The sequence below is a fragment of the Myodes glareolus genome, chromosome 22, assembly GCF_982192425.1.
Source record: "Myodes glareolus chromosome 22, mMyoGla1.1, whole genome shotgun sequence".
Classification (NCBI taxonomy): domain Eukaryota; kingdom Metazoa; phylum Chordata; class Mammalia; order Rodentia; family Cricetidae; genus Myodes; species Myodes glareolus.
Window position 1 is genome coordinate 49,711,329 of NC_142047.1, and position 17,184 is coordinate 49,728,512.

The 17,184-nt window shown below is 50.4% G+C and overlaps 2 protein-coding genes across 11 annotated transcripts in view; one reads left to right on the top strand and one right to left on the bottom strand.

Annotated features, from left to right (window-relative positions):
- The window catches only part of Gse1 (Gse1 coiled-coil protein), a 344,446-nt gene extending 341,188 nt beyond the window's left edge, over positions 1-3,258 (top strand). For all 9 annotated transcript variants that reach the window (XM_048437406.3, XM_085681802.2, XM_048437407.3 and 6 more), the window contains one exon: positions 430-3,258. In XM_048437406.3, the coding sequence (XP_048293363.3) occupies positions 430-564 (135 nt within the window). In that variant the 3' untranslated portion in view covers positions 565-3,258. The remainder of the gene's footprint in view (positions 1-429) is intronic.
- A 2-nt stretch (positions 3,259-3,260) lies between these two features.
- Positions 3,261-13,480, bottom strand: Gins2 (GINS complex subunit 2). 2 transcript variants are annotated; one of them, XM_085681809.2, is made up of 5 exons: positions 13,088-13,480; positions 12,887-13,001; positions 8,369-8,468; positions 3,995-4,121; positions 3,261-3,693 (listed from the first exon to the last, which is right to left on the bottom strand). In XM_085681809.2, exons 1-5 carry the CDS (start codon positions 13,175-13,177, stop codon positions 3,685-3,687), a joined length of 441 nt encoding a protein of 146 aa, XP_085537935.2. In that variant the 5' UTR covers positions 13,178-13,480; the 3' UTR covers positions 3,261-3,684. The 2 variants fall into 2 exon arrangements, with proteins under 2 accessions (XP_085537935.2, XP_048293365.2); XM_048437408.3 differs by having other exon boundaries at positions 3,261-3,697; positions 13,088-13,469.
- Between the last annotated feature and the right edge of the window lie 3,704 nt (positions 13,481-17,184).

A 17,184-nucleotide genomic window follows, 5' to 3' on the forward strand; every position in this document is an offset into this window, starting at 1 on the left:
GCTTTAATCCCAGGAGGCAGGCAGATCTGTGACTATGAGGCCAGCCTGGGCCACACAGTGAGATTCTATTTTAGAAATACGAAATAAAAAGATCTGCGGGGCGGTGGTGGTAGTGCACGCCTTTAATCCCAGCACTTGGGATGCAGAGGCAGGTGGGTCTAAGGCCGCCTGGTCTACAAAGTGATTTCTAGGACAGCCAAGGCCTACTATACACACAAAGCTCTTGTGGCAGTGACGTGTCCCCCCACCCTCACCCAGGAGGACATGCACAAGGCTGGTCAGACCTGGCCACCGATTAGTTTGAGCCAATCAGCAGTACACGCTGGTTCTTTAGGAGCACATGTTGCTGGAAGAATATTCTAGCAATCCCCAGAGGTCACTCACCCTGGTGTATGTACCAATGGGTTCTGATATACATCTTCTCCTCAGGAGCTTCGGAGTCAGAAACAGAAGATGGTCTCGGAGCGGGAGCGGCTCCAGGCGGAGCTGGACCACTTACGGAAGTGCCTTGCCTTGCCCGCCATGCACTGGCCTAGGGGTTACTTTAAGGGATATCCGAGGTGACGATTTCCCTTGCACTAGGCTGAACCTATAGCATAGAAATATTATCTATTTTATTACCTTGAATATTTAATATTTTTCACTGGGAGGTTTGAAGCTTACAAATTGAGAACGTGCCATGCATGAAGCGAAGAATTCCAGGCTCCAGCGAGGACATCACCTTGACTCCAGTGTGATCGAGTCACCCTGTCTCAGCTAAGACTCAGTTTCTCTTTCTGATGGCGGTTTTATTCCTTCTCCCCCCACATTCTTTGTATCCAGTACTGATGCCCACCATGCATGTGGCTGAGGGAGAGCCAGTTGGTTGTTTCTGGTGTTGCTGTGCCGAGCCCAGCTTGCTCTTGCTGCGGCCCTGGGAGTGTTGACCCCTTCCTCCCAGGAGGAAGACTAACTTGCGCTGAGAAGGCTGGGTGTGTACAAGCAAAGGGCTCACGGTCAGTCACCTTCCTGCGCCATCGTCAAAGCCACAGGTCCCAGGAGCATGCAAGCCAGTCAAGGCTTCTCCCTGGAACAGCTAGAGGCAAACCCACACCCGAAGGTACCTTGTTTTCCTTGGGGAAGACAGTGGAGCTGTCCACTGATAGCCCACCGACTGGATTGCTACCGCTGTGTGTGGCGTTTTCATACAAACATATGTTTTGAGAGAAAAGTCAAAGGTGCTTCAGCCTTGTACTGTGTATATATTAAAAAAAAACAAAGTTTTGTATGTTTTTATTACTTTAATTATTGTTATAAAAAGCCTGCCATTTTTAATATGTGGTTTGGGGAATTTTGTTTGTTTTTCCTGTTTGGGGGTTTCCTTTGTTTTTCTCGTTTTTGTTTTTTCTGGTTAAAAAAAAACCTGCTTCTAGTGTTTGTGCTGCTGCTGGTCAGGACATTAAAATGCTGAAGTTCCTTTTAGAAAATAGAAGAACTCACCTGTGTCATCCCACGGCAGGGCTGAGGGGCACCTGGGGCTGGGCTAGTCATGTTCAGAGCATGAGTGACCCCCATGCAGCAGGAGCTGAGCTCCTGTGACAGGCACGGCCATGGCAGAGAGCTCGGTACCAGGGAACCCTCAGTCAGGGTTGGCCAACATGGAGGATGGAGAGAGGAGGCTGAGCCTGCCTTCGGCCACCAGGCTTAATGGTTGTACAAAGCAGCTTGCTGGCAGCCCCTGCCCATCCGCCCCCTGCAGTTTGCTGTCTCCCTGCCAAGAATCTTCTAGTTATTAGCAAACCCAGAGAAGAAAGTGCCCCCAGTATTGTCAGTCGTCAACAAGTGCAGCTTGGCACAGGAGCAGCAGGTGAGGGGCGCTGAGGTCTCTGCCCTACAGCCAGCGGAAGAGGGTCTGCAGGTGAGCAGAGGCTGCATGCCCTGGGACAGAGCGTTACCGAGTTCCTAATTATATGCTGCTTGCGCTCACACCTTAGTGTTCCTGTCCCAGTCTCAACTCCACACTGATGACTGGAAGCTTTTGCTAATCTGCTTGGTGTAATGGCTTTGGGAAAAGTAGACCCCATAACTTAAGGCGCACATACAGCCCCTTCTCCCCCATTATCTCACAGGAATTCCCCTGAATGAGTGTGACCCAATGCAAGAGAACCTCCCAGGTGGGCCTGGGGCACAAGCTGAGCCACTGACCTGGCAATGCCTATGTCCCTTCCAAATGCCCTGGCCTGCCTGTGGAGCCCTAAATATTCCCATGCTCACAAGTAAAGTGACAATCAGAACCAGGTACAAGCCAGTAAGGTGGCAGGCAAGCATGCCACTCATACCACATACACGTGGTTCTCCCATCCCACATAGTCTGAGACACTGATGAAGGTAAAAACACAGCACACTCGTCCAGGTACCACACATAGTCCCCGGCGGCCTCTGCCAGTTTTTCCCCACTACAGATCTGCTCTAGGATGGACTGGAAAATTAGTATGTGCATGAGAGTCCTAGTCCTTGCCCGTGTCGTCTCACTTCACCTCCAAGGGATAACTGCCATCTCTCCTGGCTGGGAATTCACCAAGCTTGTGATGAACCAGTCCAGTGTTAGATCCCATGGCTCCATGTTTCATCAGATCAGATTTGTTCCACATCATCAGAGCCAAACTGATAAGGCCTGCCATCACCCCAGATGAGTAAGCTAGGACTGTCAACACCTAGTGGCTAGGTACCCAGAGGAGCACTGCCCTACGAGTGGGGAATTGCAGCCATGCTCACAGCACTGCCAAATCTCAGTTAAACTGAACTGCAAACTAGATGCCTCCCACCCCTGCCCTCAGATGTCCAGAACCCAGCATGGAGATGGCCCGCACAGCAGGCTCAGCACCTCCGAGGTGTGCGGTAGCCACTTAGCAGCCGTCTGTGCTCTTTCAAGTACTCAAGCTTTGACTTCACTACTTGCCGTAGCCTGTCCCCACTGTCTGATCCAGTGCTTAACTTCAACCCTAGAGGCTGCCTTGACCCGAGGAGGCATCTCACAGGTTTTGTGCTTGTGTGTGCCCTATGCCTCGCTGCTGGGGCAGTGGACCCAGGCAGGAGGGAGGACAGGTGCCTCGGTCACTCTGGGGGCAGTTTAGATGCTGTGAAATTAAACCCGTTCTAAGTGTACTTGTTTGAATTAACTGTATTGTAATATTATTTGTTGAATGTAGTAATTAGGTATTTATGAATATATTGCTGTAATTTCTGACAACATCCCAAAAATAAAATCTTCCTAAATCATGTTAAGAGGAAAACCTTTTTATATTAGCGCCACCCTCCCCTCCCCCTAGTTCTCAGCCTCACAGCTTTCACAGGTCAAACTTGAAGACACTGAACTTAACTGAACACTTGCTGTGCACGACATGCGCAGGAGTCTGTGCTCATTCGAGAAGTCCTGGGCCGCAGACTTCTCTTCTTTCCCACGAGGGGGAAGCTGGTGGCTTCCACATCGATGGAAGTTGTGGAAGTTGAGCTTGCGGTGTGCCCGAGTTCCTCCACCTGTGTCCACACCCGTCTCTCCACCGTCACACGCGTCCAGAGCTGAGCGCCTCTAAGTCAAGCTATAAGTCTGTGTGCTCTCAGGGGGCTGGAGGTTTGTGCGGAGTTTGTACATGTGATTAAGTGCCTGGGTGAGGAAGGCCCCGCTGCTGTTGATCTCCATCAGGGTCAGGTTATCTAGCTGAAACAAAAAACCAGTGAGCAGAGGAAGTTTGGACTTCAGAAAACCAACCTCACTGAGCAGACGCTTGTAAGCCAATGAGTTGTGTGCTCCTGTGGTGAAGCCCAGAAGCCTGTGTGCACCAGGCCAGCTCTCCAAGAGCCGTATCCCAAGTCCCCATGAGTTGTTATTCAAAGCAGCTTCAAATCCCTGTTTACATGGCTGAGCAGGCAGAATATCCTGACAACTCCCTGGAAGCACTCACACTGGCTGGCAGTGCCCACTGGCCCTGAGCGGGGACAGGAGAACCACGCCTACCTTGGCATGTGCCTCCTGTTGTCGCACAAAGCTGTCAGCAGACACCCGGAGCTTGGCCATGCGTGTGTCCCACAGATCTTTGATCAGTGTCCGGATGGTGTCTGCCTTGGGAATGTTGTCAGAAGCACTGCAGATACATAGACACAGGCACTTGTGAGCTTGCCCAGCGCAGGGACAAGTGGCTGCTCTGAAACCAAAGCTTGCGGGCAGGCCAAACAGCTCAGCAGTCAGTGCTTGCTGCTCTTCTTGAGGATTCCAGTTCTGTTGCTGGAATCCATCAGGCAGCTCACAACTGCTTATAAACCATAGACCACAAACACCTGTGGCAGACAGCCACACATGTAGATAAACAAAGCTTGAGCCAGGTGTGGTAGCACGTGACTGTAACCCTAGCACTCAGAAGGTTGAGGCAGGAGAAGCAGAAGTTGAAGGCTGGGATATACAGCTAGAGCTCCGTTTCAAGGAGAGAAGGCAAAAAAAAAAACCTCTTGCACAGACCTGGGAGAGTATTGGGCTCTGTTCTTTCCTCAAGGGTTGGGATGTCAGCAGGTAAGCTTGGTACCCAGTGTTTCCATTCATTTTCACTATCCATGCCCAGTGGCTATACACAATGACAGATCTGACAAAGCGAAATACTGACAGCCAGGAGTGGTGACTACTCCCAGCACTTGGGAGGCTGAGAGAGGAGAATACCTGGTCACAGAGTAGAGTGTGCGACTCCAAAGCAACAAAACAGGCTACAAATGGCTCAGTAATCAGCACACACTGCTCTTGCAGAGTATACAGTTTGGTTCCTAGCACCCATGCCCGATGGGTCAAAACGAACTCTAACCCCAGCTCCAAGGGATCCCATACCTCTGGCCTGAGCACACTGACCTGCACTCACATGCACATACTGACACGCGGACATATAAAGATATTGGAGGTGCAAGCGAAAGCTAGCAGTTAAGAGCACTTAGTGCTCCTGCAAAGGGATCAATCAGTTCCCAGACACCTACATGGAATGGCCTACACTCCCTGTAATCCCAGCTCTGGAAGATCCAATACTCTCTTGTCTCCTTGCAGCTGCACTGACTGACATGCACATGCCCCACACAGACATACACACATGTAATTAAAGACAAAAAAATATAGCCGGGCGGTAGTGGCGCACGCCTTTAATCCCAGCACTTGGGGAGGCAGAGGCAGATGGATCTCTGAGTTTGAAGCCAGCCTGGTCTGCAGAGTGAGTTCCCGGAAACCCTGTCTCGAAAAACAAACAAAAAATAGTGGAAAACTGGGCCGGTGGGACGCTTTCTTTAGGTAACAACATCCTGTGCTATGTAACTTTATCTCGAGCTGGCTCAGGTCAGCAGATCCCCTGCTTTTACCAGTGACATAACCTTACTACCCAGCACCACCAGGGAAGAAAAGGGCAAGCTTTGTGCTAAGCCCTTTAAGTGCTCACAAAAGGCTGAGAAACAGGACTGCCGCTGTGGGGAGCACAGGTTACAAAAATCACAGAGCAGAGCAAAGTCTCAAAGTAGCAGGTGTCTGCAGAGTTTAAGGTCGCAGTTAGTAACAGCTTTCCTTTACGACATACTAGAAGCCAACCTTTGAAGAAAGAAGCTCACATGAGACAGAGGCAAGCAGACTCTTGTAGCCCATCACTAGGGGCTCTCCCCAAGCCTGTCAACACAGGAGTAGCAGGCAGGTCTGTGGTATAGAATGATGAACATACACGTTCAGATCTTACACTCTGAACAGAAGAAAAGGACAAAAAACTCCAGATCCACTGAGTGGTGGCGCAGGCCTTTAATCCCAGCACACAGTGGGGGGGGAGCAGAGGCAGGCAGATCTCTGTGAGTTCAAGGCCAGCCTGGTCTGGTCTATAGAAAGTTCTAGGACTGGCTCCATAGCTACTGAGTGCGGGAGAATTGTCTGTATTCTGTCAATCATTTTTTAAATAAACGCTGATTAGCCAGGCAGGAGGTGTAGGCAGGAAGACCAGACAGAAAATGGAAATGATGCAAGGAGAGCAGGAGAATTCTGGGGAGAAGGAAGTTGATTCCTCCCACTCCTGCCCAAATCACCAAAGCAGAAGGATGTGAGCTGCCCCACTGAAAAAGGTACTGAGCCACATGGCTAAAATATATCAGAAAGATGGGTTAATCAAGACATGAGAGTTAGCCAGTAAGAAGCCTGACCTAACGGGCCAATCAGCTTTATAACTTACGGAGTCCTCTGTGTCATTTTCTTTGGGGCTAAGCAGCTGGGGGGCTGGGCAGGACAGAAATACAAACAAGCAGGCCCTTCATGTTACAACTGAGAAACTCTGCCTCAAAAAGCCAAAACAAAAAAACCCTCCAGATCCTTATCAACTACAAAACAAAGTAAAACTGGGTCCCCAGACCACTGAGATGGCTCAGCAGGTAAAGGTGTCGGTGACTAAGTTTGGCAACCTGAGTTCAGACTCTGGAGCCAATTTCTGAAAGTTGTCCTCTGACCTCCATATGCACTGCATGTCATGCCGTACACATGTATCCACAAAATAAATGGATTTTATTTATATCCATTCATTCATTTTTTTTTTTCCAGACAGGGTATCTCTGTGTAGCCCTGGCTGTCCTTGAACTCAGAAATCTGCCTGCCTCTGCCTCAGAGTACTGGGATTTAAGGTATGTATCACCACCACCACCAAGCTAAAAAAAAGTTAATTGGGTTTCTTAACTAAATAAATTACACAGTAAGGCTTTGGTTTTCGTTGTTGTTTTAAAAGACATGGTCTTCCTGTATAGCCCTGGGTGGCCTGAAACTCCTAAAGTAGACCAAACTGGCATTCAGAGATTCATGTCTCTACCCTCCAGCCCTACACAGTGATGGGATTAAAAGTGTGCTACCATACCCGGACAACAATAAGGTTCTTGGCAGAGTAGAATACACAGAATGTCAAGAAACAGTTCTCTATACTGGTAGCACCAGCCTGGTTCTGAGCCATGCATCCAGATTTTCTCTTTTCCCAGACTGCCACAATTTCTCTCAACCTCTGAAGACACCACCTCCCCAGTCTCCTCACCACCACGGAATCTATGGCTCCATGGCCCATCATGTACCCTCATCAGTCCGTGCACCTCCAGCACGCAGAGCGGCAGTACCTTACAGCTCCTCCTCCACTGCCGCCCTCTCCCTGCTCCTCTGGGACAGTCTGCTGCTCTCCTCACGCTTGTGTTCCTTCAGTGCCTTGTCTGGCCCCACCAGGCCTTGCTATGCCCCAAGGACTCCCACAGGCCCTGACTGTGACCAGTTCACAGGGTCACGTTGTTTCCCTACCCAAAGGGGAACTCAGGCCATGTGACCATGTTTAGAACAGTAAGTATATTGTTGTAGAAAGGAATGGGTGACCCACAGCCACTCATCCCTCTTGAGTTCACCTTTGGACATGCAGTGACACAGGTCCCTACTGCCCAGCTGATCTAAGAGGGCAGGCACAGTTCTGGTCTTGGTGCCAGATCTGCTCCTGAACCAGCTGAAAGGTACGGTCCAGCTGGATGCTCATTAAGTTAGGTTTGGGCATCCACTGCTTTCATTCAACAAACCTTCCTGAGGCCCGTGTGGGGACAAGTCCCTGCCCATCTAGTACAGGCTGCATAATGGCACAGCCGGACAGCAGACTACAAAACTGCCCTGGAGCAAATGCCAGAACAGAGCTCTGCAGACACGGTGCTAGGCCAGGAGGAGCTGGGGCAGTAGGACCACTAAAGCCCAGAGTTGAGAACCAACGTAAGCAATATGGCAATACCCCATATCAGACAGACAAACCTGCTGTGCCAAAGATCCAGTGGGAGCATAAACCTACAGACAGAACTGTGAGAGGGGGCGACAACGCCTGCCAGTTGTGACTGCTAGGAGCACTGACTTGAGACAAGCTAGAAGCTGCAGACAGGCAGCACCAAGCAGAAGACAGACAGCTGGGGCAGACGTGGACACAGACACCCAGAGCCTGCCAGGGCACATTTCTATAGCCCAAGACCAAGGCCCATATGAGGCCCTTGGCCACTCCTGTGACACATACCGACACAGGGAACACGGATCCACACACTTCCGGCAAAGCTGGACTAAAGGAAGCACGTGCAGTCACAGAAAAGACTGTTGCCGCCGTGTCCATGGCCACACTGCACCCCAGTAACACTGACAGCCTGGACATACAGAATTCAAGGCGGGGAGAGAAGGAACAGGAGAGAACAAAGAGATAGCCTCGTCACCCTGCATGGGGACACCTCCTCCAGGTCACCCTGGTGAGAAACTGGGTGGCTAGGCCACCACAGGAATGGGCAGGAAGAGAGGGCAAGAATCCAAGTCCACAGAGGGCACGCGCGGCCTCGTGTGCTGACTCACTGATTGAGCAGGAGCTTGGTGATCTCCATGTAGTGCGGGCTGGGCACTGGGGTGAACATCTCCTCCTTCCGCTCCTGATCTCGCATCTGCTCCAATTTCTCTGAAATGCAGAGGTTAATGTGCTTCACCAACACCATAAGAAAGAAAAGACATGTGTTCTTTTGTTTCTCAAGACAGCATTTCTCTGTGTAGCCCTGGCTGTCCTGGCATTTGCTCTGTAGATGAGGCTGGCCTTGAATTTAGAAATCCATCTGCTTCTGCCTCCAGAGTGCTGGGATTAAAGGCATACACCACTACTGACTGAAAAAAGTTTGTTTTATTTATTTATGTATTTGAGTGCTCTGTCTGCATGTGTGCCTGCATACCAGAAGAGGGCATCAGGTCTCATTACAGATGGTTGTGAGTCACCATGTGGTTGCTGGGAATTGAACTCAGGTTCTCTGGAAGAGCACCTAGTATTCTTAATCACTGAGCCATCTCGCCAGTCCCAAGAAAAGTTTTCATTTTTTATTTTTATTTTTTTCAAGGCAGGGTTTCCCTGTGTAACAGCCCTAACTGTCCTGGAACTCCTCGCTCTGTAGACCAGGCTGGCCTTGAACTCAGATCAGATTCGCCTGCCTCTGCCTCCCAAGTACTGGGATTAAACGCAAGCACCACTACCACCTGGTAGAAAAACACTTGCAATCTTACAATTTGACCAGGTGCTGGTACTGCCTGCGTGGCCAATAAGCAACTACACTGGATACAAATGAGGTGGGGTATTCCTATCTTAGACGAGACGCCTTGCAAGCATCGTTTGGGAAGAAGAGAGTCTGATGTCACCACTACCTCTGAACCTTCTTCTGATCTATCTGCCCTCTACTCCTCTACTCGTGTCTGTAGCCAATGACCTGTGACCTCTCAGTGCTGGAGTCCAGAGCTCCATGGGTGAGTCCTTGCCACACCCCAGGCTCACACTCGAGCCATTTCGTTCTGCCCAAGTGGAGACCCGAAACACCTGGAGGACTTCTCCAACTCCTGCCTCTATGTCCCACTGTTCACATGCATGACTTCCACCTGGACAGCTATCCAGCACCCCTAAAACAGTGGGCTCAGACTTCAAGATACCCTGTGCCCCCTCACTGCCCGGTGTTCTGCCAACCTCAGAAAATAGTGATTCTGGGCTGGAGAGATGGCTCAGAGGTTAAGAGCACTGACTGCTCTTCCGGAGGTCCTGAGTTCAATTCCCAGTGCCCACATGGTGTGGCTCACAGCCATCTGTAATGAGATTTGGTGCCCTCTTCTGGTGTTCAGGCAAACATGCAGACAGAATACTGTAAACATAATAAATAAATCTTTTAAAAAAAATTGTGATTCCATCTAAGCAGAGCTGAGCCTCAAGCCGCAGCCGGGCATGCCTTAGCACTGGCTCTTTCCTTCCGTCCTCCACACAGACCTCAGCAAAGCCTGCTACTGCTCTCTTGAAAGCACCAGGCCAGCTGCAAGCAGCCTCACCACACCGCCACAAAAGCAGTGATAAGATTTTTCCTGCGCACCTCACGCATGCCAGGCAGGCAGTCCTCCACTGGACTGGACACACTGTACAGATTAGTTTTCTTTCTACCCTTGAGTCAGATAACAAACACATCTGTGCAGTGTCTTCACCACTCAGAAAGACTGGCAATGCCAACCCTCTGGCCAGGATGTGGGACAATGTGATCCCATCTAACACTCAGCAGGACTGGCTGGCTGCTTATCACTTCAGATCATCTGTCCTGTGGCCCAAGTCCCCAACAGGCGGTATCTGTCTGCCTAAGAAAAACAAGCGTGCGGCAGAGCAGACACCTGTAACCCAGCAACACGGGAGGTAGGGACCCATTCTCAACTACACAGCAGGTGGGGAGAAGCCTGGGCTACATGAGAACCTGTCTCAACAAATCAAAGAGCAACACCTTTCTACTGAAAGACTCAGACAAGAGAATTCCAACAGTCTCATTCAAAATCGTAAGAAGTGGGAATAACCTGGAGACTGGCAAGATGGCACAGTAGAGGAAGGTGCCTGTCGCAAGCCTGATGAAGGCGGACGCGGAGGAAGGGCACAACTGACTCGACAAGTTGTCCGCTGCTCACAGGTGTGCCATGGCGCACGTGCTGACACACAAACACAATGATGACTTAAAACTGGGAGACGGGCTGGAGAAACAGCTCAGCAATTAAGAGCACTTGCTGCTCTTCCAGAGGACCAGGGTCTGGATCCCAGCACCCATACAGCGGCTCTGAACCCCACTTCCGGGGGACCAGATCTACTCCTGTGGCCTCTAAAGGCACTGCATGACCCACACATATAAAATAAAATAAATATTTATAAATGGCAAGTAAGGCAAACGCCCACCCGCAAAACGGGAGAGCAGATGCAAGGGAGCAGCTAGGCAGGAAGACAAGGTGATGACCCACGTGGCCACAGAGCCAACTGCAAACCATATACCCACAAGAGAAGTCAGAGAAGCATGGCACACGACATCATTCTATGGACGTGAAGTCCCAGAGCAGATAGGCCTCCTGCACAGGGTACCCGCACCAGCACCATCCGATTGCCCCTCACCTGGACAGCAAAAACACAGAATTCTGCACACCTCTCTAACTCTGGGCCTGGGCCAGCTGAAACCAGTAATGGGTCTCTAATGGATTCAGGCACAGAGGGGCTAAAGATGTCCCCTGAGGCACAGGAACTGGGGTCTCCAGTTTCAGGACTGTGAGTCATCCACTCTTTTACACGGGGAACAAGAGGCCCAAGTTCAAGCACAGCTCTCTACCTGAGAGTGACTGGCTTAAACAGCCTGCCCGCGTTTGCTTTCCTTTGCCACAATGAACACCATGACCAAAAACAAATTGGGGATGTAAAGGTTTATTTGGCTTACGGATCAAAGTCCACCACGGAGGGAAGTCAGGGTAGAGACTCAAACGGAACCACGAGGGAAAACTGTTCATTGGCTTGCTCAGTTTGCTTGCTTACACAGCCCAGGACCACCTGCGTAGAGGTGGCATGTGGACTGGACCCTCCGACATGCATCAAGACATTGCCCAACAGATATGCCCACAGGCCAATCTAATGGAGGTGATGTCTCAATTGAGGGTGCTTGTTTCCAGGTGTGTCTGTCGAATTGACAACAAAACTTTTTTTTCTAGGTCTTCTCAGGTGCCTCCAGTCAAGCTCACTGGGGGATTTTCAGCACGTGATGCACAACCTCTCTCCCACCAAAAAACAAAACCAAAAGAAGACTGCAAAGGCTCGTGAAAGTCTTTCTAACATCTTCAGAGACATCTTTAATCTACCGTTACACTTCTGAATCAAACTGTACAAAGGGCTTTTAATAAAGAGTTGTGCAGCCATCAATTTAATCTCATATTATCAACTCCCCCCCCAGAAAAAAACCCATAACTCCTCCATCACTTCCCAAGCCCCCATTTCCTTAGTCACTATTCTGTGCCTATGGTTCTATTTCTGACTGCCTACATAAACAGAATCATACAAACTGTAGTCTGCTGTGCCTGGCTTTTTTAGTCATATCCTAGTTTCCAGGTTCATCCACCTTGAAGCATGCATCAGAAGCCCATTCCTTTAGGTGGCCAAATAATAACTCATTGTAGGGTGACGGTCCTAATTTGCTTTGCTGTGCTATGATAAACACCATTAATCAAGCTGGGGAGGAAAGGGTTTATTTGGCCGGATGACAGTCCATCACTGATGGAAGTGAGGGCAGGAACTCGGAACAGAGGCAGGAGCCATGGAGTAAGGCTGCTTAACTGGCTTGCCTGTCTTCTCATACAACCCAGCACCACCTGTCTAAGGATAACCATACCAATAGTGGGCTGGGCCCTGCCATGTCCATCATTAACCAGAGAAACACCCACAGTCATGCACACAGGCTGGTCAGATGGAGATAATTTCTCCGTGGAGGTGCCATCTTCCCAGGTGACTTTAGTTTGTGTCGATTTGACAAAACTAACTGCACATTTTCACAGTCTTTGTAACAGAATTTCCTAGCATGCTGACACTCAATTAAAACAAAACTTGTCGGATCTCTGTGAATTCCAAGCCAGCCTGGTCTACAGAGTGGGTTCTAGAATATCAGGGCTACACAGAGAAACTGTCTCCAAAAAAAAAAAAAAACCACTAAGAAAAATTTAAAATGCTTGTTTAAAGTTGAATCTCTGTTCCAGATTTAAACTAAAATTTACTATTATTGTGTGCAGTCGAGCGCATAGGAAAGTCAGAGAACAACGGCAGGACTCGGTTCTCTCCTCCCACAGAGGTTCTCAGGCTTTGCTGCCCATTGAGCCATCTCGTCGGCCCCACATCTTTGATTTTAAGGCTAGGTAAATATCTAAAATCCAAATAGGAACTAAAAGTATCACAAACACTACACATCAACGAGCCACTGGAACACCAACTGAGGTCGGCTGTCTGGGAACCCGGGACCGAGGAAGCAGGTAGATCCAGGTACAAGCCCGACCCACCGGGGCCCCAGGGATGCTCACCTACATCCATCCACTCTGGAGGTAGCAGACGGCACTTCTGTCTCTGTTTCAGGTTAATGGCCAGCCACAGGGGTACTTCCACGGGTAAGCCGGGGTTGAAGGGCCCCAGGTCCCCCTGCAAGGACAAGGCAGACTCCAGGTGGAAAAGAGCGGTGACCTGTCCATGACCCCGCTGCCGCAGCCCCGTCCCGCCCGCCTCACCCCAATCAGGTAGATCTTGTCCAGGCTGAAGTTCGGGATAATGGTCACCAGTTCCTTCTCGGCCAAAAATTCCACCTCGGAGGCGTCCATGGTGAAGAGATAACGCTTTGGATATGTTTCCGTCCCTCCGTGTCTCAGAGGTTCAGCCTGGGCCGCGGCTTTCCCGCCACGGCGCGAGGACCCGCCCCCCGACACGCCCACTCTACCGGAAGACGGCCTGCGGCGACCTATGGAGACGTTGCGATCGTCGCAGCCTCGGCAAGAAGCTGCAGCTGGTACGAGCCGCGGATTGGTCGGTCAGAGCGCGGCCGCACTCAAGCCCTGCCGAGAACTATAATAGGGCCCCGCCCTTCTATGGTCCACCCTTTCCTGTCCGCGGGCTCCGTGCTTCCTTAATCCTGGTTCGGCGGTGTCGTGAGTTAGTTACTCCCCTATGAACTCGCCCCCGGGGCGTCGCTACCCTCTCCCGGCCCCGCCTTTAGCCCCGTCCCCTCTCCTTCATTGGTCTTCAGTCCTGCCCCCGCCCTCCGACCGCACACGACTCCTCCTCCTGCCCGCGCTCGTGGCCCCACCCCTACCTTCTTTAGTTGCGCACGGCCCCGCCTCTTGCCCCGCCCCTGCCTCTCCTGCACCCACCCCTTCCCCTACCCGCCAGCAGGAGGCGGTGCACCTGCTGTAAGCCACTCCTTTGCAGCCTGATGCAAGCTCAAATAACTTGCCTGCCTCCACTCTAAAAGGGTAGAGGTTTGGAGCCTCGTCTTTACCAGCCCTAAACACAGATCCAGAAATAAACACATTCATCCCAAACTCAGCTCTGGGTCCTGGGACATGGCTAACCGGTCCACACAGACACCATCTTGAAGGAAGGGTCTTCCGTTTAATTTTACAGTCTTTGCCCTTTCTGAACATGGGTTAAAAGAGCAAAAAATGCGACTTACGTGTCTGTTTTTTTTTTTTAAGATTTATTTATTGTGTATACAATATTCTGCCTCCATGTATGCCAGTATGCCAGAGGAGGACGCCATTTCTCATTACAGATGATTGTGAGTCACCATGTGGTTGCTGGGAATTGAACTCAGGACCTCTGGAAGAGCAGTCAGTGCTCTTAACTACTGAGCCCCAGTGCTCTTAACTACTGAGCCATCTTTCCAACCCCCCCCCCCCAGTCTGTTTCTGTCTGATCCTTTGGGACAGAGCCCAGAATCAAAGTTTTAGCAAACCAAACAAATGTCAGGTGAGCCCTCTGCAGCAACAAGTCTGCAAACGTTTTATCATTGCGATTGCGAAAATTGAACCCTATTCCTCAAAAATGCTAAGCACACCCTCTTCTGCCGAGCTACACCCCAGAACCTGATGCCCTCAAGTACTCTGTACAGAAGACCTAGGTGAGCCAAGAACACTCAAATCCCTGAAAGTCTCCATGTTACTATGGCGCTGCAGGGAAATTCGGAGTTGAGTCTGGTGAGAAGAGCTGAACTATGGTAAATCCTATAAGATGTATGACTCCGGCAGGGTGGCAGCAGATCAGGATAGCTCACAGGGAGTGTTTAGTCTACAACTGGTAAGGGCAAGAGGGGCTGGATATTCTGTTTGTAATTTAACAAATAAACCTTGCCTGAAGATCAGAGTGCAGAGCTGAGTCGCTAGTTAGCCATAGAGACCAGGCAGTGACACCTTTAATCCCAGCATTTGGGAAGACTGAGGCAGACAGATCTCTGTGAGTTCAAGGCCACCCTGGGCTATGTAAGATTGTTCCAGTTTAAAAGAGAAACACCTTTAATCCCAGTACTTGGGAGTCACAGGCCTTTAATCCCAGCACTAGAAAGGTGGAAACAGGAAGGGATATGACTTGGCAGGAAGGAATATAAGGCGGGAGGAGACAGGAGCTCAGAGGCAGTCTGAGGATTCAGTGGAAGCACGCGGTCTGAGGATTTGTAGGGAAGGATTTTCCCCTTTGGTCTGAGCACCGGTAGAGGTAAGAACTCTCGTGGCTGCCTCTCTGCTTCTCTGATCCTTCAGCTTTTACCTCCTAATATCTGACTCTGAGTTTTTGTTATTGAAACCAATTAGACCCCCTGAACACAGGTGCCAATGGTGTGGCAATGGGGCAACTGGCAGTGGGACCAAGATCTAACTCTAATGCATGAGGTTACTTTGCAGAGTCCATTCTCTATGTAGAGATTCCTTGCTCAGCCTAGGCACGGGCAAGGCTGGGGAGGGGGTTGTCTTTAGTCCTGCCTCAGTGAGGGGGACGAGACAGTCATACTTGACTTCCCAAGGGAGGCCTTAACCTCTTTGAAGAGCAGATGGGAGGTGGGGGGAAGGGAGAGAGCAGAAGAAGAAAAAGGAAGGGGAATTGAGATTAGTATGTAAAAAAAATTTAATTAAGTAAGTAAGTAAGTAAGTAAAAAAAAAAAAAACAATTAGGATGTGTGTTACGGAAACCCCCACCATTAGGCACAGGGGTGAGTTGTAATCTGTTTCAGATTTCAGCATTTTGGAGGTGGAAGCAGAAGGGTCTCCAGCTGGGGCCACCCTGAGCCATACAGCATTTAGGATCTCAAAACTAAAGAAACCTAAGGGTGGGTGCATACCTTTGTGACAGAGCAGTTACCTCCCATGTACAAGGTCCTGCTGTAGTGGTTTGAATGAAAATGACTCCCACAGGCTCACAGACTTGACTACTTGGTCCCCTGTTGGTGAAGCTGTTTTGGAAGGATTAGGAGGTGTGGCCTTGTTGAAGGAGATGTGACACTAGGGGTGATGATTATGGAAATCCACCACCGCAGATGTAATAAGCCAGTCAAACCAAATTATTAAATCCAGGCTTAATGAACAGAAAAAAGCAACTCTTAGGTGGCCCTCAGGAGGGCGGGAGAGGAATCACGTGGCAAATATGGCTACCAGGTCTTAAGCAGCCTATAGGCATGGTTGTGAGCAGCCCTAAGGAGGGGTTGACTTTTGACGGACTTTCTCAGGGAGTTTGAAGAGGGCAGATCCAGGGGCGGGTCCCTGTTTTGCACACTGAGGGTGGGGTTTGGAATGGGAGGAGTGAGACCTGAGCATGGAATGGGGTCCCAAGCTGGAGATCCCAAACAGGTGGACTTTAAGGTTTCAAAAGCCCACATCTTTCCCAGTGTGCTCTCTCTGCCCTGTGCTTGAGGATAAGGATGTAAGCTCCCCGCTTCTGCTCCAGCACCACGCCTGGCTTTTGCTGACACGCTCTTCTCCGAGATGGCGACAGACTCTAACCTTCAAGAAATGTGAACCCTGAATTGAATACTTACTTTTATAATTTGACTTGTTCATGGTGTCTTATCAGCAATAGAAAAATAGGATATCTGGGTTCCATCCCAGCAAAACACACACATCCACACAGCATAAGGGATGTGCAGTCTGGGTTTCTGTAGCCAGGCAGAAAATTTGCTGCATCTCAGCTATGGTCCCTGGCTGGGCTGTATCCTGCTCCCTGCAGGGACCCTGAAAAGCTGTAATAAAGCCATGCTCAGGCTGTGCCCACCCCCATGGCTTGGAAGCCTGTCTGCGCTTAGCTGTGCTGGAAGTTGTCCCTTGCAAACCCTCTGTCCCCCTCCATGAAGCTATGAATTCATACAACTATTCTCAAAAGAAGTAAAGGTCACTGGATGCTGAGTGATTACTCTGAGCCTCAGTTTCCTCATCTTCTTTGGAGGCTAGAAGCAGCTCAGGGTGCATTCAGAGCAGGAGAAGCCATCAGCCACCTGGACCATGCCAAAACAGAAGCTGCCTCCCGCTCCTGCGGAGTATGTGTGCCAGCTTGTCTGGGTTTTGATTGACAGGGGAGTGTTTTCTTGACTGGCAAATATTTGTGTTCCCAAGTTGGCTGTGCTTCACTTCCTGGTTTGCACAGTCTCTAAAAGAGCAAAGGCAAAGAAAGTAATGGGGAGAATGGGGCTGGGAGACAGACAGGAGGGGGCTAGGGGAGCACACAGTGGGGCTAGGGGCATAGACAACGGGGCTAGGGGAGCACACAGTGGGGCTAGGGGAGTACACAGTGGGGCTAGGGGAGCACACAGTGGGGCTAGGGGAGCACACAGTGGGGCTAGGGGAGCACACCG